Source organism: Hetaerina americana, unplaced genomic scaffold (genome assembly GCF_022747635.1).
Source record: "Hetaerina americana unplaced genomic scaffold, ioHetAmer1.1.p SCAF_9, whole genome shotgun sequence".
Classification (NCBI taxonomy): Eukaryota; Metazoa; Arthropoda; class Insecta; order Odonata; family Calopterygidae; genus Hetaerina; species Hetaerina americana.
Window position 1 is genome coordinate 169,878 of NW_027287538.1, and position 20,334 is coordinate 190,211.

At 40.5% G+C, this 20,334-nt stretch overlaps 1 protein-coding gene across 1 annotated transcript in view; it reads right to left on the minus strand.

The window, feature by feature from the left end:
• Window positions 1–20,334, minus strand: part of LOC139698686 (uncharacterized) — a 617,592-nt gene that overhangs the window by 6,933 nt on the left and 590,325 nt on the right. Inside the window, exons 3-5 of the mRNA XM_071597559.1 lie at window positions 17,529–17,649; window positions 15,536–15,699; window positions 12,700–12,875 (exon numbers count right to left, since the gene is read on the minus strand). Of these exons, the coding sequence (XP_071453660.1) occupies window positions 12,700–12,875; window positions 15,536–15,699; window positions 17,529–17,649 (461 nt within the window). The remainder of the gene's footprint in view (window positions 1–12,699; window positions 12,876–15,535; window positions 15,700–17,528; window positions 17,650–20,334) is intronic.

Consider the following 20,334-nt stretch of genomic DNA (forward strand, 5'->3'; position numbering starts at 1 on the left):
TTCCTCATTCACTGAAAACTCATATCCTTTGTTTTGTTTGCATTTGTTCGCAACACATACCCATCACACTGACTTTCAAATACCCTCAGCAAAGCTTGCAACGACCATAAACATACCAAAGCTTAATCATCCACACACTTAACTGATTTTATGGATTCCCTACCAAATTTCATTCCTATTTCCAGTTCTTCCCTTGCATCTTTGACCATTTCCTATATGTCGAAAATAATGAATAATAATGGACACCCACATCTTACTTCACTTCCTTGGATTGTCCATCTGGAGTCTTCATCCATCACTCACATTCTGAGCAATTTGAGATATCTACAGGTTACAGATAACTTTCCTATCACTCCAATCTACTTCTTTTTTCTATAATACAGTCATTAATTTTATCCAATTTACTCTATCAAACTTCTTTTAAAAATCTTTGAAACAGATCCTGAAACATCCTGATGGTATTCTATGTTCATCTCTAGTAGTGATGTAAGTTCTGTTTTGGTCATAATATCCCTTTTTTGGCATGATCATGTCTTTCTTACGTTGCCCTGTCTCCCTGACCTCCCCCATAAAGTATATCACTGCCTATTGGTATTCTTTTACCTTAATCCTTAATAATATTTCTACATTCATTTTTTGACCCATCATCTCCGTTTTATTCACTCAAATCTGATGCTAAACTTCAATGACACTAAATTAAGATCTCAATCCATATTGGCCCCCTGGAAATTATACAAGTTAATCATGCAATAGCTAAATCTATACCTTACCCTAATATGGGTTCACTAAAATCTCTCCAGGTCCCCACGCATTTTTCACTTATACCTACATCTATTGTGAGGCTTGAACCAAGGTTAGTTCTGATCAACCCTTGTCCCCTGCAGAACTCTGTTGCTTTCTCCCCTTCGTCATTTCTACACCCCTGCCCCACTACCATCTCTCCTTTTGCTCACCACCACATTGTTTCCTTCCCTGGAACACCCACAATCATTGCTTCTAAATAATTGCATTCCCTGTCTAATTCTTTCTCCCTATGATTGCTTGCCAGGAGGAAGACCTAAAAGGGGACCAAGTTCTTTAGTTCTGGCTTAACCTCTCTACTAATTATCTATCAGTCGCTTGCTCTACGTGGGTGGTCCCAGAGGTACCCGACCTGACTTAAAGATGGCGGTAGTAAAACTCTCCATTCTCAGGATGTCACCACGTAGGTTGTTTTTCTGACAACAGTTTTGCCCGTGTTTCAACGAGCGCCTTCAGGTGGAAGACGCTCGTTCGACCTGAAGATGTTTGTTGAAACACGGGCAAAACTGTCGTCAGAAAAACAACCTACGTGGTGACATCCCAAGAATGGAGTCTTTCATCTGAACGCCACGAAAATCTACAATCCCATATCGATGGCGGTAATAGTTTGAAAAAAATATCACTGTATTAAAAAGTACGCAATCTATAAAGCATATGTTTCAAGTTTGTGGATGCCACATTGTTTAGTATTGGCAGCCATCAATGGTGAACGTTTTCAGTGAATTTGTGAAAATGGAGAAAATTGGTCATCATTACCTGATATAATACTTTTATTTGAAAGGCTCCAGCCCAACCAATATAAAAGCCGAACTGAATTCTACTCTGGGTGAGCCTGCTCCCTCATTTACAACAGTACAATAGTGCGTGGCAGAGTTTCAACGAGGCTGTACGAGCTGTCAAGATGAGCATCAAATTGGTCGACCAAATGAGGTGACGACTCCAAAAACGGTGAAGAAAATTCACAAAAAGATGCTGGATGATCGTCGACTGAAAGTACCCGAGCTAGCAGGCATAGTAGGCATTTCAAAAAGTGCAGTACATCGCATGTGAACTGAAAATTGGGACACAAGAAAGCGGTGTGCAAGATGGGTGCTCACACTTGAGCAAAACCAGTATCGTGAAGATGTTTCAATTGAGTGTTTAGCAAAGTTTCACAGCAACAAAGCAACATGCAGTTTTGGCACCGTTTCATAACCACGGATGAAACATGGGTCCATTACATCACACCCAAGACAAAAGGGCAAAAGAAGTATGTTCCAATGAAACATTTGAAACAGAACACCGATCCAGAGTACTACAACAAAAACATAAAAAAACTCAAGAGAGCCGTAAGAAATGCACACAGATTATAGAATGAAAGTAAAGAAATGTTACAATATTACAGTACCTTGGTGCAGAATCTAAATAGGGGAAAGAAGAAGGCAAAGGAAAAATTTCTTATCAATGCAATTACGAAAGACAATGCAATAAAACTCTATAGAAACATGAGAACGAGGAAAGACAACAGGGAGCATGTGAATATATTAAAAACAAAGGAAAATTGTATTACAACAGACACTGTAGAAATAGCAAATATGTTCAACTCCAGCTGTACAGATGTTTTTAGGGGAATAGAAAATGAAAAGGAAAACATGGCTTGCCTAAATAGCTCAGAAATGACAGAGAATTTCATCAGGGTACAAGAGCACCGAATAACTCACTGCCCTCGACAAACGGTATTATTATGGAGGATTCTTATTTTGTGAAAAAAATAAGGAGGATGAGGAAAAATAAGTCAGTGGGACCGGATAATATCTCAATTGACATTCTAAAACTGGGTGACACAGCAATAGCTTTGCATCTGATTCATCTATTCAAATTAACTTTAAATAATGATGCCTTGCCCATTGATTGGAAAAAAGCAAAAATTACACAATTTATCAAGAAAGGGGATAACACAATTGCCAACAATTACAGACCGGTAAGCATAACCTAAGTTATTTGCAAAATAATGGAAATAAGATTTGCTGACTACATTCAGGAATGGTGGACCAGAGATAGATGGCTATTCAAACACCAGCTTGGATTTAGAATGGGCTACTTGTGTGAAACGCAGCTTTTGGAATTTAGCCAATATATCGACGATGCAATAGATGAAGGAAACGATGTGGATGCAGTAGTCATTGATTTTTCGGCAGCTCTCAACCGAGTGCCTCATGATAAATTATTGTTAAAGGTGGTTTTGTTACCATTGCTTTTAAGGATAAAAAAATGGATAAAAAATTTTCTTAGAGGCAGAATTCAAAAAGTAAAATTTGGGGATGCATTTTCAAATTTCTTTATTTTTTGAATTCATTCTTCTTTCGGGAATTTCCATCTCGTAGGTGAGTTGATGGACAACTGTTTCGCCCCCACTCCTGGAGGCGTCTTCAGGTTGACTTCGGTCGGTTTGGTAGGTGATGGTACAGCTCACCCAATACTAAGCCCGACGGCGTGTGAAATTCACACACCAGGGTAGGGGGAACAGTTCCTTTTCCTGTGCCGGTTATGGTTTCCCAGGAAGATCTGGTACTCGAAAAATCACATAGTTTGGGTGGAGCCGCAGGTGCCCAGAGTGAGTGCCTCACCAGGGAAACGAACCTGGGCCCCTCGGGTCGGTCATCCAACATTCTACATATATATATATATATATATATATATATATATATATATATATACATATACACATATACATATATATATATATATATATATATATATATATATATATATATATATATATATATATATACATATATGCTTTCGTAGACGTAACACGGAAGTGCGGAATAGTACAATACACAGTAACACACAATATAGAAACACAAAAAAAGAAGAACACTCACACTTTATTTCTTGATATTTCGACGGAAACAATCCGTCTTCCTCTGAAGATATAGAAGTAATGACTGCTGGAGTTGTTGAGGTGAGGGGTGCGAGAGAAAGGGAAGGGGGCCAGGAGAAGGGGAGAACGGGAGGCGAAGGAGGGGTGAGGGTGGGCTTCCACAAAGTAACAATTTTAGGCCACTCCCATCAGTGAACGACATTGAGGCCCGGGTGCTGATAGGCCATACAGATGTAAATGAATGCCATTTCAAGTGTTTTTAATTGTATAGGGTTATCGGATGTGGGAAGGGAGGCCAGGACGGAAACATTGTAGCACAGGTTGAAAGGGGTATTATGATGGGAAGCATGTTTAGGGATGGGGAGACCCGCGGACGGGGAGGAGGGATTGCACGAGGCGCGGTGGTTATTAATCCTAATGTTAAGTGGTGTGGAACATTGGCCTATGTAAAATGACGGGCAGAGTTTACAGGTAAGAAGATAAACTACATTCTTGGAAGTGCAAGAGGAATAGGGGAAGGGCGGGAGAGAGTTAAATGGTGGGATGGAGTGGGGTGGAGTGGTGAAAATAGGGCAGGTTTTGCATCTTGCTCGATGACATGGAGTGGGTATGGCTCTGGGGGTGTGAGGGGATTTTGAGAGCGGCCTGGTGGATTTGAGGATATCTGCTAGGTTGGCGGGACGTTTGAAGGTGACAGAGGGGCATTTGGGAAGAAGGTTGGAGGAAGTGTTGTGATTTTTGAGGATGGGGAATAGGTCTTTGAGGATGAATTTGAGAGACTGAATGCCTGGGAAGTAGGTAGTACAGATTGAGAGAGGCTGGGAGTCTGTGGTTGACGCAGGCTTGGGGGTGTAGGAATGTTTAAGTATTTTTTTATGGAGGAGGGAATCAGGGTATCCTCGTTGGAGGAGGGAGTGGTGAAGGTTGTTAAGGTATTTCTTAAGGGATTCGGGATGGTTGCAAATGCGGTGACCGCGGATAGAGAGGGAGTAAGGGAGGGAGCGCTTGGTATGGGAGGGTTGACAACTGCTGTAATGAAGGTATTGCTGCTTATCAGTGGGTTTGGTGTGAACAGAGGTAAGGAATTTGTTATTGCTGAGGGTAATATTAACATCGAGGAAGGTAATCTGAGAGGATGAAATGGTCGAGGTGAAAGACAGAGATGAGGAATCGTTGAGTTGGGAGATGAAGGAATTGAGGGAAACTATGCTGTGTGGCCATAGTAGAAAGATGTCGTCAATGTATCGGAGCCACAGGAGGGGTTGCAGAGGATAGTTTGAAAGGAAATTCTCTTCTAGGACACCAAGGTGGAGGTTTGCATATGAAGGGCTGAATCTGCTACCCATGGCACAGCCCTTTATCTGGAGGTAATGGTTATTGTTAAAAGAAAAGGAGTTGGGGGTGAGAATGAAATCGGAAAGGTCAATGAGAAAATCGGTACTGGGGATTTGAGGGGTAGGGCGTTTGGAGAGGAAGTAACGTAGGGAAGAAAGGCCTTCTTGGTGAGGAATGGAAATGTATAGGGAGGTGACATCGATAGTAGCCATAGTAATATGGGTATCAGGAGGGAGGGAAGTTGAGTGAAGCAATCTGAGGAAGTGGTAGGTGTCTTTTATAAACGAGGGTAGGGAGTGAACTAAAGGTTGGAGATAGTAGTCCACGAAGGCGGAAATTCTTTCGGTAGGAGAGCTACGAGAGGAGACTATAGGGCGGCCTGGTTTGTTGGGTTTGTGGATCTTAGGGAGGATGTAGAAGTGAGGGGTGTGAGGTTGGGAAGGGGAAAGGAGGGAGATGTCACTGGGGGAAAGATTCTCCTTAGGGCCGTTGTCTCAGAGGAAAGCGATAATTTCTTTTTGGAATGCGGGGTTAGGGTCAGCGGGAATATTTTGATAGGATGAAGTGTCGGAGAGTAGTCTGTTGCATTCTTGAAGGTAGTCTGCAGTGTTTAGGATTACAACTGTCGAACCCTTATCGGCAGAAGTGATGACTAGGTTGGGGTTGTGTGTGAGTTTTTTTAACTCAGTTAATTCGGCCGGGGAGAGATTAGTGTTGGGGTTTAGAGATTTAAGGAAAGAAGGACTAGATGTTTTGGACAGGAGAAGATTGATGAAGATTTCGACCGGCATATATATATATATATATATATATACACACATATATATATATATATATATATATACACATATATATATATATATATACATATATATATATATATATATATATATATATATATATATATATATATATATATACATACATATATATATATATATATATATATATATATATATATATATATATATATATATATATATATATATATATACATATATATATATATATAATGGGCTGACACAACATAACACAAATAGAAAAGAATAGACACATATAAAAGAACACTTACACGGTAAATTGTTCGAGCTTTCGGCCCTCTCAGGGGCCTTCTTCAAGAGAGACTGAAAATATGCTATGGATCAGGAGAGGGGAAAGAGTTATGGGCGTGGAGGGGAGGTGTGGAGGGGAGGTGTGGAGGGAATGCTGGGAGGAAAATTAAATATGGCGGTTAAGGGTGGGAATTTTAAAGGAACGGAAGGATAGAATGTAGGCGGATTCACGAGTTCTCACCTCTATGTTGGTAGCTGAATCAGGTAGGGATTCTAGGATGCTGAGGGAAAAACACTGGTCGAATGAAAGGTTGTGGGAATTGGCGTGTAAAGGGTCCTACGTCCCCTCATAGCCCCCCCACCTCGTTCCCACGCTAATTGCCTCTCAAAAAATATTATTTATCTTTTATCATGCAAACACTGCACTTCCTTCTACATAGGTGAATGCATTACCCCCTTATCCATCCGAATGAATAATCACCGGTACTCCTGTAATTCTGCCTCACTCTCATCTCTTCCTATCCCTTCACACGCCAATTCCCACAACCTTTCATTCGACCAGTGTTTTTCCCTCAGCATCCTAGAATCCCTACCTGATTCAGCTACCAACATAGAGGTGAGAACTCGTGAATCCGCCTACATTCTATCCTTCCGTTCCTTTAAAATTCCCACCCTTAACCACCATATTTAATTTTCCTCCCAGCATTCCCTCCACACCTCCCCTCCACACCTCCCCTCCACGCCCATAACTATTTCCCCTCTCCTGATCCATAGCATATTTTCAGTCTCTCTTGAAGAAGGCCCCTGAGAGGGCCGAAAGCTCGAACAATTTACCGTGTAAGTGTTCTTTTATATGTGTCTATTCTTTTCTATTTGTGTTATGTTGTGTCAGCCCATTATTGTGCCGCTCGTATGAGTTTTTCCGGACAATCGTTATATATATATATATATATATATACATACATATATATATATATATATATATATATATATATATATATATATATACATATATATATATATATATATATATATAAATATATATATATATATATATATATATATATATATATATAAATATATATATATATATATATATATATATATATATAAATATATATATATATATATATATACATATATGCTTTCGTAGACGTAACACGGAAGTGCCGAATAGTACAATACACAGTAACATACAATATAGAAACACAAAAAAAGAAGAACACTCACACGTTATTTCTTGATATTTCGACGGAAACAATCCGTCTTCATCTGAAGATATAGAAGTAATGAATATATATATTATTAATATTATTATTAGGTAATCTACAGGTTAAGGTAGGTTTTTGGATGGACATAAATACTAATTAAATAATATGTGGCCCCTTGCAAAACAAAACATCCTACTTTACATCAGGTCCCTCTTCAGTTCTGAGTACTTTCTTCCTCCCTTCATCCCGTCCAACACCCCTATCCTGTTCCTTCCCTTTCCTTGTTTGCCTAACATTCTCCCCTCAATTACAGTCTTCAACATCCTGCTGCCAGTCAATATCCCCTTCAGCCACTTTTCCTGCCTCCATAGGATTGCTCCCAACAAACCCCTCTCTTCGCCCACCATAACAAGTACTTCCTCATTTGTTTTCTTCTCTGTCCATTTCACCTTCTCCACACCCATATTTCAAAAGCCTCCAGTCTACGTCTATCCTCCTGCTTCAATGACCACGTTTCCGTGCCGTACATAGCTACGCTCCATATCAAAGTTTTTACGAGTCTTTTCTTAACATCCTTACTCAACGTCCCCGTCATTAACTCCCTCCTCCTTGTGAAAGCCTCTTTGCCTAGCGCAATTCTTCTCCTTACATCCTTACTACTTTGACCATGTTGGTGCAAAACACTACCGAGATACGTAAAATGTTCTACCTGCTCTAGTTTTTCCCCTCCTATTTTAATGTTAAGCTTAGCCTTTTTCTTTCTAGAAAATCGCATAACCTTTGTTTTATTAATATTGATTCTCATTCCATACCTGTCGCACTGAATTTCCAATTCACCCAGCAATGCTTGCAGCCCCTTAGCTGACTGACAAACTAAAGCTTGGTCATCAGCTAACCTAACTGATTTTACGAATTCCCCGCCCACTTTCATTCCTACCTCGAGTTCTTCCCATGCCTCTCTAATCATTTCCTCTGCATACAGGTTGAACAGCAACGGTGATAATGGGCAACCCTACCTTACACCTCTTCCTAACACTGCCCATCCGGACTCCCCGTTTCCCACTCGCACCTGAGCAGTCTGAGACATGTACAGGTTGCGGATTAGCCTCCTTTCCCTCCAATCTATTCCTATTTTCTGCAATATACTCATTAGTTTTTCCCAATTTACTCTATCAAATGCTTTTTCGAAATCTACGAAACAGGCAAACACCTCCTGGTTGTATTCTATATTCCTCTCAACTAATATGAGGCGGTTACGAGTTTTTCCGTACAATAGTTATATTAAGCTACCTAGCTACTGTTCCTGTCTCTTCTGTGTTCGTCGTGGGATCCAGCACCAGGTTTTGCGCCGCGGATTCTGCTCTATTTTGAATGTGCTATCCTTTCCCTCACCACTGTCTTCCTTCGTTTCCTATTTCTTTTCCACAACCTTCTCAATTGCCTAAACATGGACCACTGTTATCCCATTCCGTTTTGGATCCGAAATTTTCGCCGTCACACCTATAAGCTCGCCAAATACACAAGCCACACCGAGTTTCTCACCACTTTTTTCCTAACTAAAAATGCATTCGATTTCCAAAATTGTTTTTACCTACAGACAAAAGGCACAGCGATGGGAACGAGGATGGCACCATCATACGCCAATCTCTTCATGGGCCATCTCGAAGAGACTTTCCTGTCACAGAAACCCTTTCAACCTCTTTTCTGGGTCCGCTACATAGACTATTTTTATTCTCTGGACACATGGCTCTGATTCTATCAACAACTTCTTATCCGCCTTAAATTCATCTTTCACGGTTAAATTCACCTCTTCCATTTCAGACTCCACCATCACCTTTCTTGACACAGACATCTCACTTCAAAACAACAAATTCACTACTTCAGTACACATCAAAGCCACTAACCATCAGCAATACCTACACCACACAAGCTGTCATCCTCAACGCTAGATTCCTAACTCTCTCTCTATCCGCGGAAACCGAATTTGCAACACCACAGCCACTCTCAACAAATACCTTGCCAATCTACACCTTGCACTCCTCAAACGCGGTTACCCAGAAAAGTTACTACGAAATAAAATCCACCGTTCCACCCGACCACACACACTACACAATAACAAGCCCACATTCTGACGCAGGACTCAACCTTTGCACCACCTATTTCCCCAGATCACACAGACTGAAAACCCTCCTTAAAGAACTGTTTCCAATTTTACATGACAATGACGCGACCTCATCCTTACTACCCCAATGCCCATCTATCGCATACAGACGACCCGCCAATCTCAAAAACTTTCTCAGATCCATCAACCCATTGGAACCCCCCCCCCCCGCGCGACAAATTTCCTAATATTTCCCTACTTGCAACCGCCCCCGATGTAAAACCTGTCCTCTTATTATGCCTACTCCCCTCTCCCTACATCCCCTCATTGCCCCCTCACCTCGTTCCCACGCTAATTGCCTCTCAAAAAATATTATTTATCTTTTATCATGCAAATATTGCACTTCCTTTTACATAGGCAAATGCATTACCCCCTTATCCATCCGAATGAATAATCACCGGTACTCCTGCAATTCTGCCTCACTCTCTTCTCTTCCTATCCCTTCACACACCAATTCCCACAACCTTTCATTCGATCAGTGTTTTGCCCTCAGCATCCTAGAATCCCTACCTGATTCAGCCACCGACATAGAGGTGAGAACTCGTGAATCCGCCTACATATTAGCTTTCCGTTCTTTCAAAATTCCCACCCTTAACCGCCATATTTAATTTCCCTCCCAGCATTCCCTCCACACCTCCCCTCCCCGCCCATAACTCTTTCCCCTCTCCACATCAACAGCATATTTTCAGTCTGGGAAAAATGGGAAAGTATCAAGAAAGGGTTGTCTATAGCCGCAAAAGACACTATTGGAACCATTAACGCTAAAAGGACTAGGAAACCATGAATCACGGATGAGATGATTACTAAGATGGATGAGCGGAGAAAATGGAAGCATGTAAATACAGAGTCAGGCAAAATGAAGTACAAAGAATTAAAAAATAAATTAAGGGCACAACAAATAAAGCAAAAGAAGCATGGTGGAAGACGCAGTCCGAGGATATGGAAAGTCTGCAGAGGAAGGGTGAAATTGGTGCGCTGTACAGCAAAGTTAAATCTTTATCGGGAAGTAATAAAGGGAGATCTATGCCAACAGTTAGAGATAAGGCGGGTAAGATAATAATTTACATAAGAAAGATCCAAGAGAGATGGAAGGAATATATACAAGATCTGTACAGTAAAGAACTTAGACCAACAAAGTTGGACATTGAAAAAGAAAATGACGTAGAGGAAGATAGCTTAGTTCCAGGCATAATAGACAATGAGATAGAAAGGGCAGGGAGATGAGACTAAATAAGGCTGTGGGGGTGGATAACATCCCTGCGGAACTATTGGAATGTTTAGGAAAATGGTGGAGGAAGAGGCTATATGGGCTGATTCGTGATATTTTTGAGGAAGGAATCTGGCCAGAAGACTTTGTGAGATCAGTGTTAGCTCCTCTTGCGAAAAAGGTTAAGGCTACATCATGTTAGGACTACAGGACAATAAGTTCGATATCCCAAGCAGCTAAAGTTGTTCTCAGGATCAGAAACAAAAGGATAGAAAATAAGGCAAATGATTACTTAGGGGATGATCAGTTGGAGTTTAGGAAAAGGAGAGGTGCGTATGATGCCATTGTAATAATGAGTTTATTAGTTGGGAGGAATATAGAATACAACCAGGAGGTATTTGCCTGTTTCGTAGATTTCGAAAAAGCATTTGATAGAGTGAATTGGGAAAAACTAATGAGTATATTGTGGAAAATAGGAATAGATTGGAGGGAAAGGAGGCTAATCCGCAACCTGTACATGTCTCAGACTGCTCATGTGCGGGTAGGAAAAGGGGATTGTGGATGGGCAGCGTTAGGAAGAGGTGTAAGGCAGGGGTTGCCCGTTATCAGCGTTGCTGTTCCACCTGTATGCAGAGGAAATGGTTCAAGAGGCATGGGAAGAACTGGAGGTACTAATGAAAGTGGGCTGGGAATTCGTAAAATCAGTTAGGTTTGCTGATGACCAAGCCTTAGTTTGTCAGTCAGCCAAGGGGCTGCAAGCATTACTGATTGGGTTGGATATTCAGTGCGATAGGTATGGGATGAGAATCAATTTTAATAAAACAAAGGTTATGCGATTTTCTAGAAAGAAAAAGGCTAAGCTAATCATTAAAATAGGAGGGCAAGAACTAGAGCAGGTAGAACAGTTTATGTATCTCGGAAATGTTTTGAACCAACACGGTCAAAGTAATAGGGGCATAAGGCGTAACATTGCACCAGACAAAGAGGCTTTTACAAAGAGGAGGGAGTTGATGTCAGGAACGTTGAGTAAGGATATTAAGAAAAGACTTGTAAAAACCTTGATTTGGAGTGTAGGTATGTATGGCACGGAAGCGTGGTCATAGAAGCAGGAGGATAGACGTAGATTGGAGGCTTTTGAAATGTGGGCGTGGAGAAGAATGGAGAAGGTGAAATGGACAGAGAAGAAAACAAATGAGGAAGTACTTGGTATGGTGGACGAAGAGAGGGGTTTGTTGGGAGTAATCCTATGGAGGCAGGAAAAGTGGATGAAGGGGGTATTGGCCGGCAGTGGGATGTTGAAGACTGTACAGGGGGAGAATGTTAGGCAAACAAGGAAAGGAAGGAACAGGATAGGGGTGTTGGATGGGATGAAGGGAGGAAGAAAGTACTCAGGGATGAAGATGGTTCTGATGTAGAGTAGGGTACTGAATTTTTTATTGTGTTAGGAATCACAAAATATTTATTTTGTAGCTATATAGTATATATATATATATATATATATATATATATATATATATATATATATATATATATATATATATATATATATATATATATATATATATATATATATATATATATGTGTGTATATTTATATATATTTATATGTATATATATATATATATATTGCATAAAGAAAATGTCTTTCTGACAAGCCATTACAATACTTTTTTGTAGTTGCAATTTAATTTTTTTTCCTTATATTATTATAAAAAGTCACTATGATTAAAGTTGGGTCTGCCGTTGCTGATTTGTGTATGGTTTAACTAAACTGTTCATTGATTTTAAGTTGATACGAAATTTACCAGGTCAGCTAGTTTAAATATTAAACAGAACTAGTTTCAGTTCTACGTTTCATAAGTACTCGTAAATTGAAAGTGTGTGTAGTTTCCTTCTGTTAAGATCGCTATTTAAGGATTTAATATTCAGAACTTGTTCAAAACTGCATGGCTTTTTCATCGGCGCGCAATCTTTGGTTACTTGATTTCATTCAGTTGAAAAATGCTCCTTGACCATTCGTGCAATCAATATGAGTGTAGAAGCTAAGTTGTTAATGGTAGAGTTCATACCGTAGTTCCTTTTTTGCAGGCCAGTTGTCTCTGCCCTTTGGATACACAGTCTGCGGTCAAGTCGAGAGCCCCTTGATCCGGTAAGTACAAGATTGTCAGCCAGGACATCGGGGGCGCGGAGGATGGTGGGAGCGATGGAAGGCACCCACCCTCTCCCCTTCCAACCCACAGTGGAACTTAAAGGCAAACAAAATACAATTAGTTCACCTCATGAAGTGCACAAAATATTTCTTGACAAAGAAAGTTACTCAAGAAAGAGAATTCCGCAGCATTGTTAACATGGCTCAACCCAGCAAAAGATATGCAATTCTAACTTTTTCATTCTGTTGAAATTCACATTATTTACAATGTTTTTAATGGGATTTAGATAATACTTACCTTTCTATTTATTCAAAGTTGGAATCAACTTAAATTTTTAATGCACCTTCAAAATAATGGCTCGGTTGAACTTTATTGACATTGATAAAATCGGTTGGTTTCAGAATTTATTCTCTGTGGAATCTCAAGTAGGAAACAAGGCACAACCAACCACCTCTCTCCAATCATTTAACTAACCTTAACAAATTGGACATTGCGCTATGTCTGCAAAGTTATTTTATTATATCTTATTAGTTTTGTGTTATAGGGTGATGGTAACACCATTGGCGACGTCATTGAAAATGAATATTTTAATCCACTTTTAGATGTACTGCTATTAATAAATGCTTAGGAAAGCACTAATTTTTTTTAGTTGACACAATCTGATAGTTGAATTAATTTAACCCAACAAATAAACAAGGAAACCTAAAAATTGCAGTCAAAGAAAAAAGTAAAAAGTCTAAAATAATTATAGAGAAAAGGGCAAAGTGAGGGATAATTACTATTACTATAGGGACATTGGCCATGAATGACAGTAGGACTAGAAAGGGTATATGAACTTGAGAAACTAATTACAAGTATTTTATGCCATTATATACTACGAAACATTACTATGCTTAGTAATGCCAGATAATTTATTATTTCTTTTCATTAACAAGAAATCATACCAAATAGACAAAGAAACCTAATTCTTCATTAAGATTTATATTTTACTACATATTTTTGGGTTTCCACTGCTTGTATGGCAAGATTTTTGCCAGCATTCTAGTCAGGTCTAGATCATGAGTCATATAACATTGTTTTTGGGTTCCATATATACAGGGCCTGGCACCTATTAGTGGTTGGACTTATTGGTTCTCTAATCCAACTTGTTGCGATTAGCTGTTGGTTGATCAGTCCCGCAGAGGATTAATTTTAATGAAAGCAAGATATTTTAGGCTCTATTTTCTTCCTGTCAGTTTTTTTCTCCCCAAGAATGTCTCCCAAAATGATGAATATGGAGAAGTATTCTTGTCCACATCTCCTCTACAGTATGCCCTTCTCATGTAACTTCTAGCCCAACTGGAAACAACTACACACGCAATAACTTCTTTGGTGGAGATGCATGTGCCAAAATAATTCCCCATGCCTGAACCAGGAATCCATTCTCAAAGCTATGAATTTATTTACAAGATACCTAAGAAATAATGGAAGTAACTGCCACTTTTTGAGTCACAACCTGTGATTTAAAAATAAGTTTTTGGGTGTACATTATGCAGGAGATGGTTTTCTATAGTAGACCCATAAGAGATAGTTTTCCAAACTGTTAATTGCCTCTTTCATAGGATTTGCATCCTCAAAGACATGATTCAGGAAGCCATCCATTTAACATTTTGGGACATTCAAGGGTCATTCCCAAATGAACTATTTCATTTTTGTAAACTTTGTAAACATTTCACCTGAGTATTGCAATAAAATTTATTTACTATTAAGGCTTGAGCAGAATATTTTTTACATATTAGTTTGGAATACACATACTAAAATATTCCTGCTGAATTCTCCCATTAGCATCCCAGAACTTCAGTGAAGGAAAGGAAATTGCTTTCTCTTTGCATTTTCCAGTGATCAGCATGTAGTATTGGAATTTCGGAAAAATGGGAGATAATACTTCACCACACCACAGAAAACTTTGTCCAACACCAGCCATTGAATGGGATCACTAGTATAGTATATACTGGTATAGTATACACAGTATATCCTTTTTCATACACATTTCCCATGAACCCCAAATATGCATTTAGAAATAAAAGCAAACTTAGACTTTACTTAACAGGAGGAAATTGGAAAATATTTGAGAGGGAGAAAATTTATATTAATCATGCAGTGCCGAAAATATGAAAAGTAAGCAGAAGAAAAGCAAAAAGGTAAATATTATAATCTAATCTTGGTGTGAGGTTGCTGTAAATATAACTGGGTCATGAGTCACAGAAATTGAGTCACTTTACTTTCTAAAGGCGATGCGATTTAGGCCGCCATTACATAGGCGGCTTGCTGGTATTGCTGCTCTCTGATTAGTCGGATTTCCACGTGCTGTGGATTTGGTAACCATCTCCTCCCCTGTTGAAATTTGCAGGATATTTAGCAATGTCAATGGCCTCATGGATAAGACTGGGATAGTAACGCGTTTCTTTCGAGACCGCTTGGCGTCGACTACGGCTCCGGCCGAAAGCAACAATAGGCAAATTTTATTGCTGAGAATGTTGGTAAAAAATTAATCAATAGCCTTTGAAGCTTACTGATCCCCATATGATGAGGAAACAAACCTCTTCCGATGCGACAGAAAAGAAAATATAAAGGAGCTCGGGCTGTTGGATATTTATTTAGAGAATAGGCAAACAAACCCTTTGGGAAGATGATGTTGCATACATGCGTTCATAGGTTCACGCCTTTCGCCCCGAGCCACAGACACGCCAGCAGGTAGGGAATGGCGCCCACTCACCTGGCAGTTGGCAGAGGAAGGTGGCGGTGGACTCGGGGCCGCAGCCCTTGGCCCTCCACCGGAAATCGGCCGAGGGGTCGAGCGCCACGCAGAGGGGCGGCGAGGAGTGCGAGGGGGGGCTCTCGAGCCAATAGCCGCCCTCCATCCCCATCGGATGTGAATTGCTGAATAGGAGAAAGAAAAGCGGGTTGGAATTAGGGTGGGGGGAGGGACGTCGGGGGAGAGGGGGGCAATCACGCGATGCTCCGGCCGAGCATGCATAACCGTCGAGGGCGAGTACGTTCTTTTATGGCTCTCCACTGCGGAATAGCACGGTTCCGCATTTGTGCGCACGTTTTAAAGCCCACAATCCCTTCAATCCTCTTGATGGCCACACCAAAGCAATTTGCCCTCGCCAAATATCCCGCTTCACCAAGCAACACACTTTCACGAGATTTATAGTCTTGGTTTTGCAGTGTGTCATTCCGCGAGTGGGTGTGCCCTGTAAAAAATGCTAATGCAGCGGTGGAATAAAGTGAATACAGAGAAGTTTACTAACACTTTGACACCGGAAATATTAAATGATATTCATAGAATTTTCAGGCCGAACCTAAAGAAAAAGTTAATTATTTTGAACAACTACATGAAGTTGCCCTTCCCTTTCCCCATCCACTCCAACCTTATTTTGTTTTCCTTGTATACTGAGTACAGTTGATGCATTTCAATTAATACGCCCTAATATATCATAGTTTAAATCATATGCTTTCAATGTATTTTTAAAGAAGCGTTCAGAATTAAAATTGAAGATCAAACAGTCGTTTGCCAAATTCAATGTTAGGGGCCATCCAAAGTCTACTATTAATGAAGAGGTGACCAATGATGATGAACCAATTATAATTTCTCGACGGGTTGCTGCTTTTTTAAATTCGCATCGTTCCCGTCACATCCGTCAAATCAGTGAAGTTAAGGACACATTGAAGAAGTAATTAAATACAAATGTAAAATGGGTCCTCCGCATTGAAGGTGGCGTATTTAGGAGATGCGCAAGTCAAATTTAAATCGAGTGTGGCCACTATTCTAACGAATTATACGCTCGCGAAAAAGGGCATTACGATACAATACTCGAATTAACTCATTAATACCGATGAAATAATTAATGAGCACCAAGATTTGCATTGTTATTGGTGACATTGACCTTTGCTATTATATTTTAACAAAACATTGGTTCATCACTATGTTGTTGGATATAAATCAATAAGTTCTTCTGTTTGTTACGTTTTGGATTCTATTTGTTTGAACAAATAGGCTACTTCTTATGTCCGCTTTAATGCAGTACATTTTAGGTGAACATCAATGCCATTTTATCGAAAAGTGAATAAATGAGTATTATATGAAATCCTTACCATCTGTAAGTGAGTCGACGAAGATAAAATCTTTAACTTCCTTCGACTCCCTTGCACTCTGGTAACTGAAAACTGACTGTTCATTATTACAATATTTGATTATCACGACATCTCCCAAAAGAATTCACATTAAGGTACGGTAGATGACGGCACATTTTATAGCTCCCTACTAAATGGCCTAGTTCCGTATTTCTCCACCTGGGAGAAAAATTCTCCAGGCCAATTTTGTAAGGAAAAGTAGATTTTCTGCATAGAATACGAGGATGATACCGATCATGGCTCCAGTTGCGGAGGAAATGAGCCGTAAGGACATATAGTTGAGGTCCCTGCAAAGAGGTTTTGACCCTGGAGATATCTATCGCTCGTTTATATAAAGTAGGTTACGAGACGATGAATATGAAACGTGGGTAATGCAGTTTCAGGTTATGCGCGGACGTGATACCATTTTCGACACTCCTCTTTTAAACCAAGATATAGCGATTATGTTTACGTGTCTTGCACACAAAAAATGAAGTTTAAAAGAGTCTGCATGCCCTCGCCCTTTCAACTTTATATTTTTTTTTCCGGCATACCCTAGCGATCGACTCTAAATAGGCTTTGGCGGCACTTACATCCACATGAAGTCCCCTCCGGGCCGCGCCCTCCTCAGGCCGATCCACACACTCCCGCTCCCTCCGGCTCCCTCTCTCAGCAAATACGAGCGCGTGGCGTCGAAGTCCCGGCTGCCCTCGACTGCAAAAGAGGGAAAGGGGAATGATTCATGGGACCAATACACGGCCGATCGGCAAGTACACTTCGGAGAACGACATTAAACCACTCACTGACAATGAGGGAACATAGGACGATAACTAGATTCCTTATTCATCTTTTAGTGCATCACAATAATAATAACAAATATATTCAATGCTATTACAGGAGAAATATAGCGATAAACGCTAATGTTAACAAAATCAAATACATGCTTCAGAATTAGTTCAAGCCTTTTGAAAAGCGTGAAGATTTTTGACTGTCGATGATGATTTAAACTTTTGGAGACAGAGTACACACTTATTTATTGGATGCATTTGCGACGCAAAGGAAAGAGATGTTGATAATTTGAGCACGAAATGTTCACGACATGTTGATATATGCCTCACTCGTCGACATTTCTCATGATTCAGAATCGTCACTTTTCCATTGGTTCTTCAGTGTTAGATTGAAGAGCTGAGCTTTCGAGGTATACCTGTATTCACTCAATTTGGCTACACAACGATCACAAAAGTGGAATGTCGTAAGCTGGAACGAAATGGAAACCGGGCCGTGCTAGCATTCCAGTCGCAAACGCAGACTCATACCCGAGCGATTTTTCCACTCCACAAGCGATTCTGCTTCCTGCGACCAAACAATACATCGGTTTTCCGCCCAAGGACATTACTGGCGCTCATTTTAGGCTTTGATACAAAATATGTAATAGACAATATGAAATAGAAAATATGTAATACAAAATGTGCAATACAAAATAAGTGGCTATACAGGAATATTTTGGGAAATACATTGGCCTTAGAAAGGCATTTGGATTGGAAAAAAAAGTTAAATGATAAATTTCATATGTATATCCCATATTCCTCTCCACGGACTACAATCTTGACGTGGTGGAAGGGCTTGTGCGTTCCGATGACCCCTAGAGCTGTGCTGGCGGGAGTAATAATAATTGCTCCTGGTAGAGCCACCCATGCCAGATAGGTCAAAGGTTCGGAGCAAGGTGAAAGGTAGCCCACGCAGGTAGTCCTCTTCCTCAGTGAGGCGGCTGCAATGGCGTCTGATCCCAGTGGGGCGGCCACTAAGTGATGGTGTCACGTTAAAAACACTATTGAGAAAGGCGACGGGAAACCACCTCAATTATCATTCTCAAAATTTACATGATGGACTATACAGAGATTTTGAGTCCTGGCAACCACGGGGCTCGGCCCAATCGGCCGTGTGTCGTGCCCGGCAGCGGGGGAGGCAAGGCTTCCGCAGTCGCCATCCCACGAAACCCTTTGTAAGTGAAAACCATCAGCAGCAGGGCAGAAGACGCAGGAAAAGAAGACCAAATTAGTTTGAATATGAACGTGGAATGTTAGGACAATTATGAGGACAGGGAAATTGGAGAATGCTAAGCGAGAGATGGAAAGGGGAAATATAGATATTTTAGGTCTATGCGAGGTGAGATGGAAGGATAGCGGGGATTACTGGAGTGATAATTATAGAATAATATACAGCGGCGGGGACGAGAGCCAACGAGGGGTTGCCATAGTTTTAATGAAGAGGTAGGAAGAAGCGTAGTCAACATAGAGCAGGAAACGGATAGAATACTACTAGTAGAGATTAAAGCAGAACCGACGAACTTGGTAATTATTCAGGTAAATATGCCACCGAGCAAATATAAGTAAGAAGAGGTGGATAGGATATACGATCAATTAAGAGGACATAATCGCGTGTGTTCCTTTAGGGGCACATTTAATAGTGATGGGGGATTGGAATGCGATGGTAAGCGAAGGAAGAGAGGGTGGTGTGGGAGGGACTACGGTTTAGGTACGAGGAATGACCGCGGGGAGAAAGCAGTTGAGTTCTGCAGGAGAGAGGGGTTAGTCGTCACCAACACTTGGTTTGGACACCAAAAAAGACGCAGGTATACATGGAAAATGCCAAGTGACTCAGAGAGGCATCAGCTAGATTATATTCTGGTTAGACACAGGTTTAGGAACAGTGCGATAAATTCGCATGGCTTCCCAGGAGCGGATGCAGACTATGACCACTATTTAGTTGTTATGAAATATAGCAACCGTGATGAAGGATCTCAGGTTTTCCCGGCGTATGGTATTCAAGATGTCGAAACGTCGGTGTACTGCAACCTGACCCGGGGGGAAACCCGAGAGAAATCTTGTATAGCGTCCGTTTCAAAAAGATAAGGCAGGGGCGGCGAGTCAGAAAATGGAATGTAGAAGCATTAAATGGTTTGAAAAGGAAGGAATACAAACAGGCGGTAGATCACGGAGGATGGTAAAGAGCTAAGAACTATCGAAGAAAAATGGGAAAGTATCAAGAAAGGGTTGTCTATAGCCGCAAAAGACACTATTGGAACCGTTAACGCTAAAAGGACTAGGAAACCACGAATCACGGATGAGATGATTACAAAGATGGATGAGCGGAGAAAATGGAAGCATGTAAATACAGAGTCAGGCAAAATGAAGTACAAAGAATTAAAAAATAAATTAAGGGCACAACAAATAAAGCAAAAGAAGCATGGTGGAAGACGCAGTCCGAGGATATGGAAAGTCTGCAGAGGAAGGGTGAAATTGGTGCGCTGTACAGCAAAGTTAAATCTTTATCGGGAAGTAATAAAGGGAGATCTATGCCAACAGTTAGAGATAAGGCGGGTAAGATAATAATTTACAT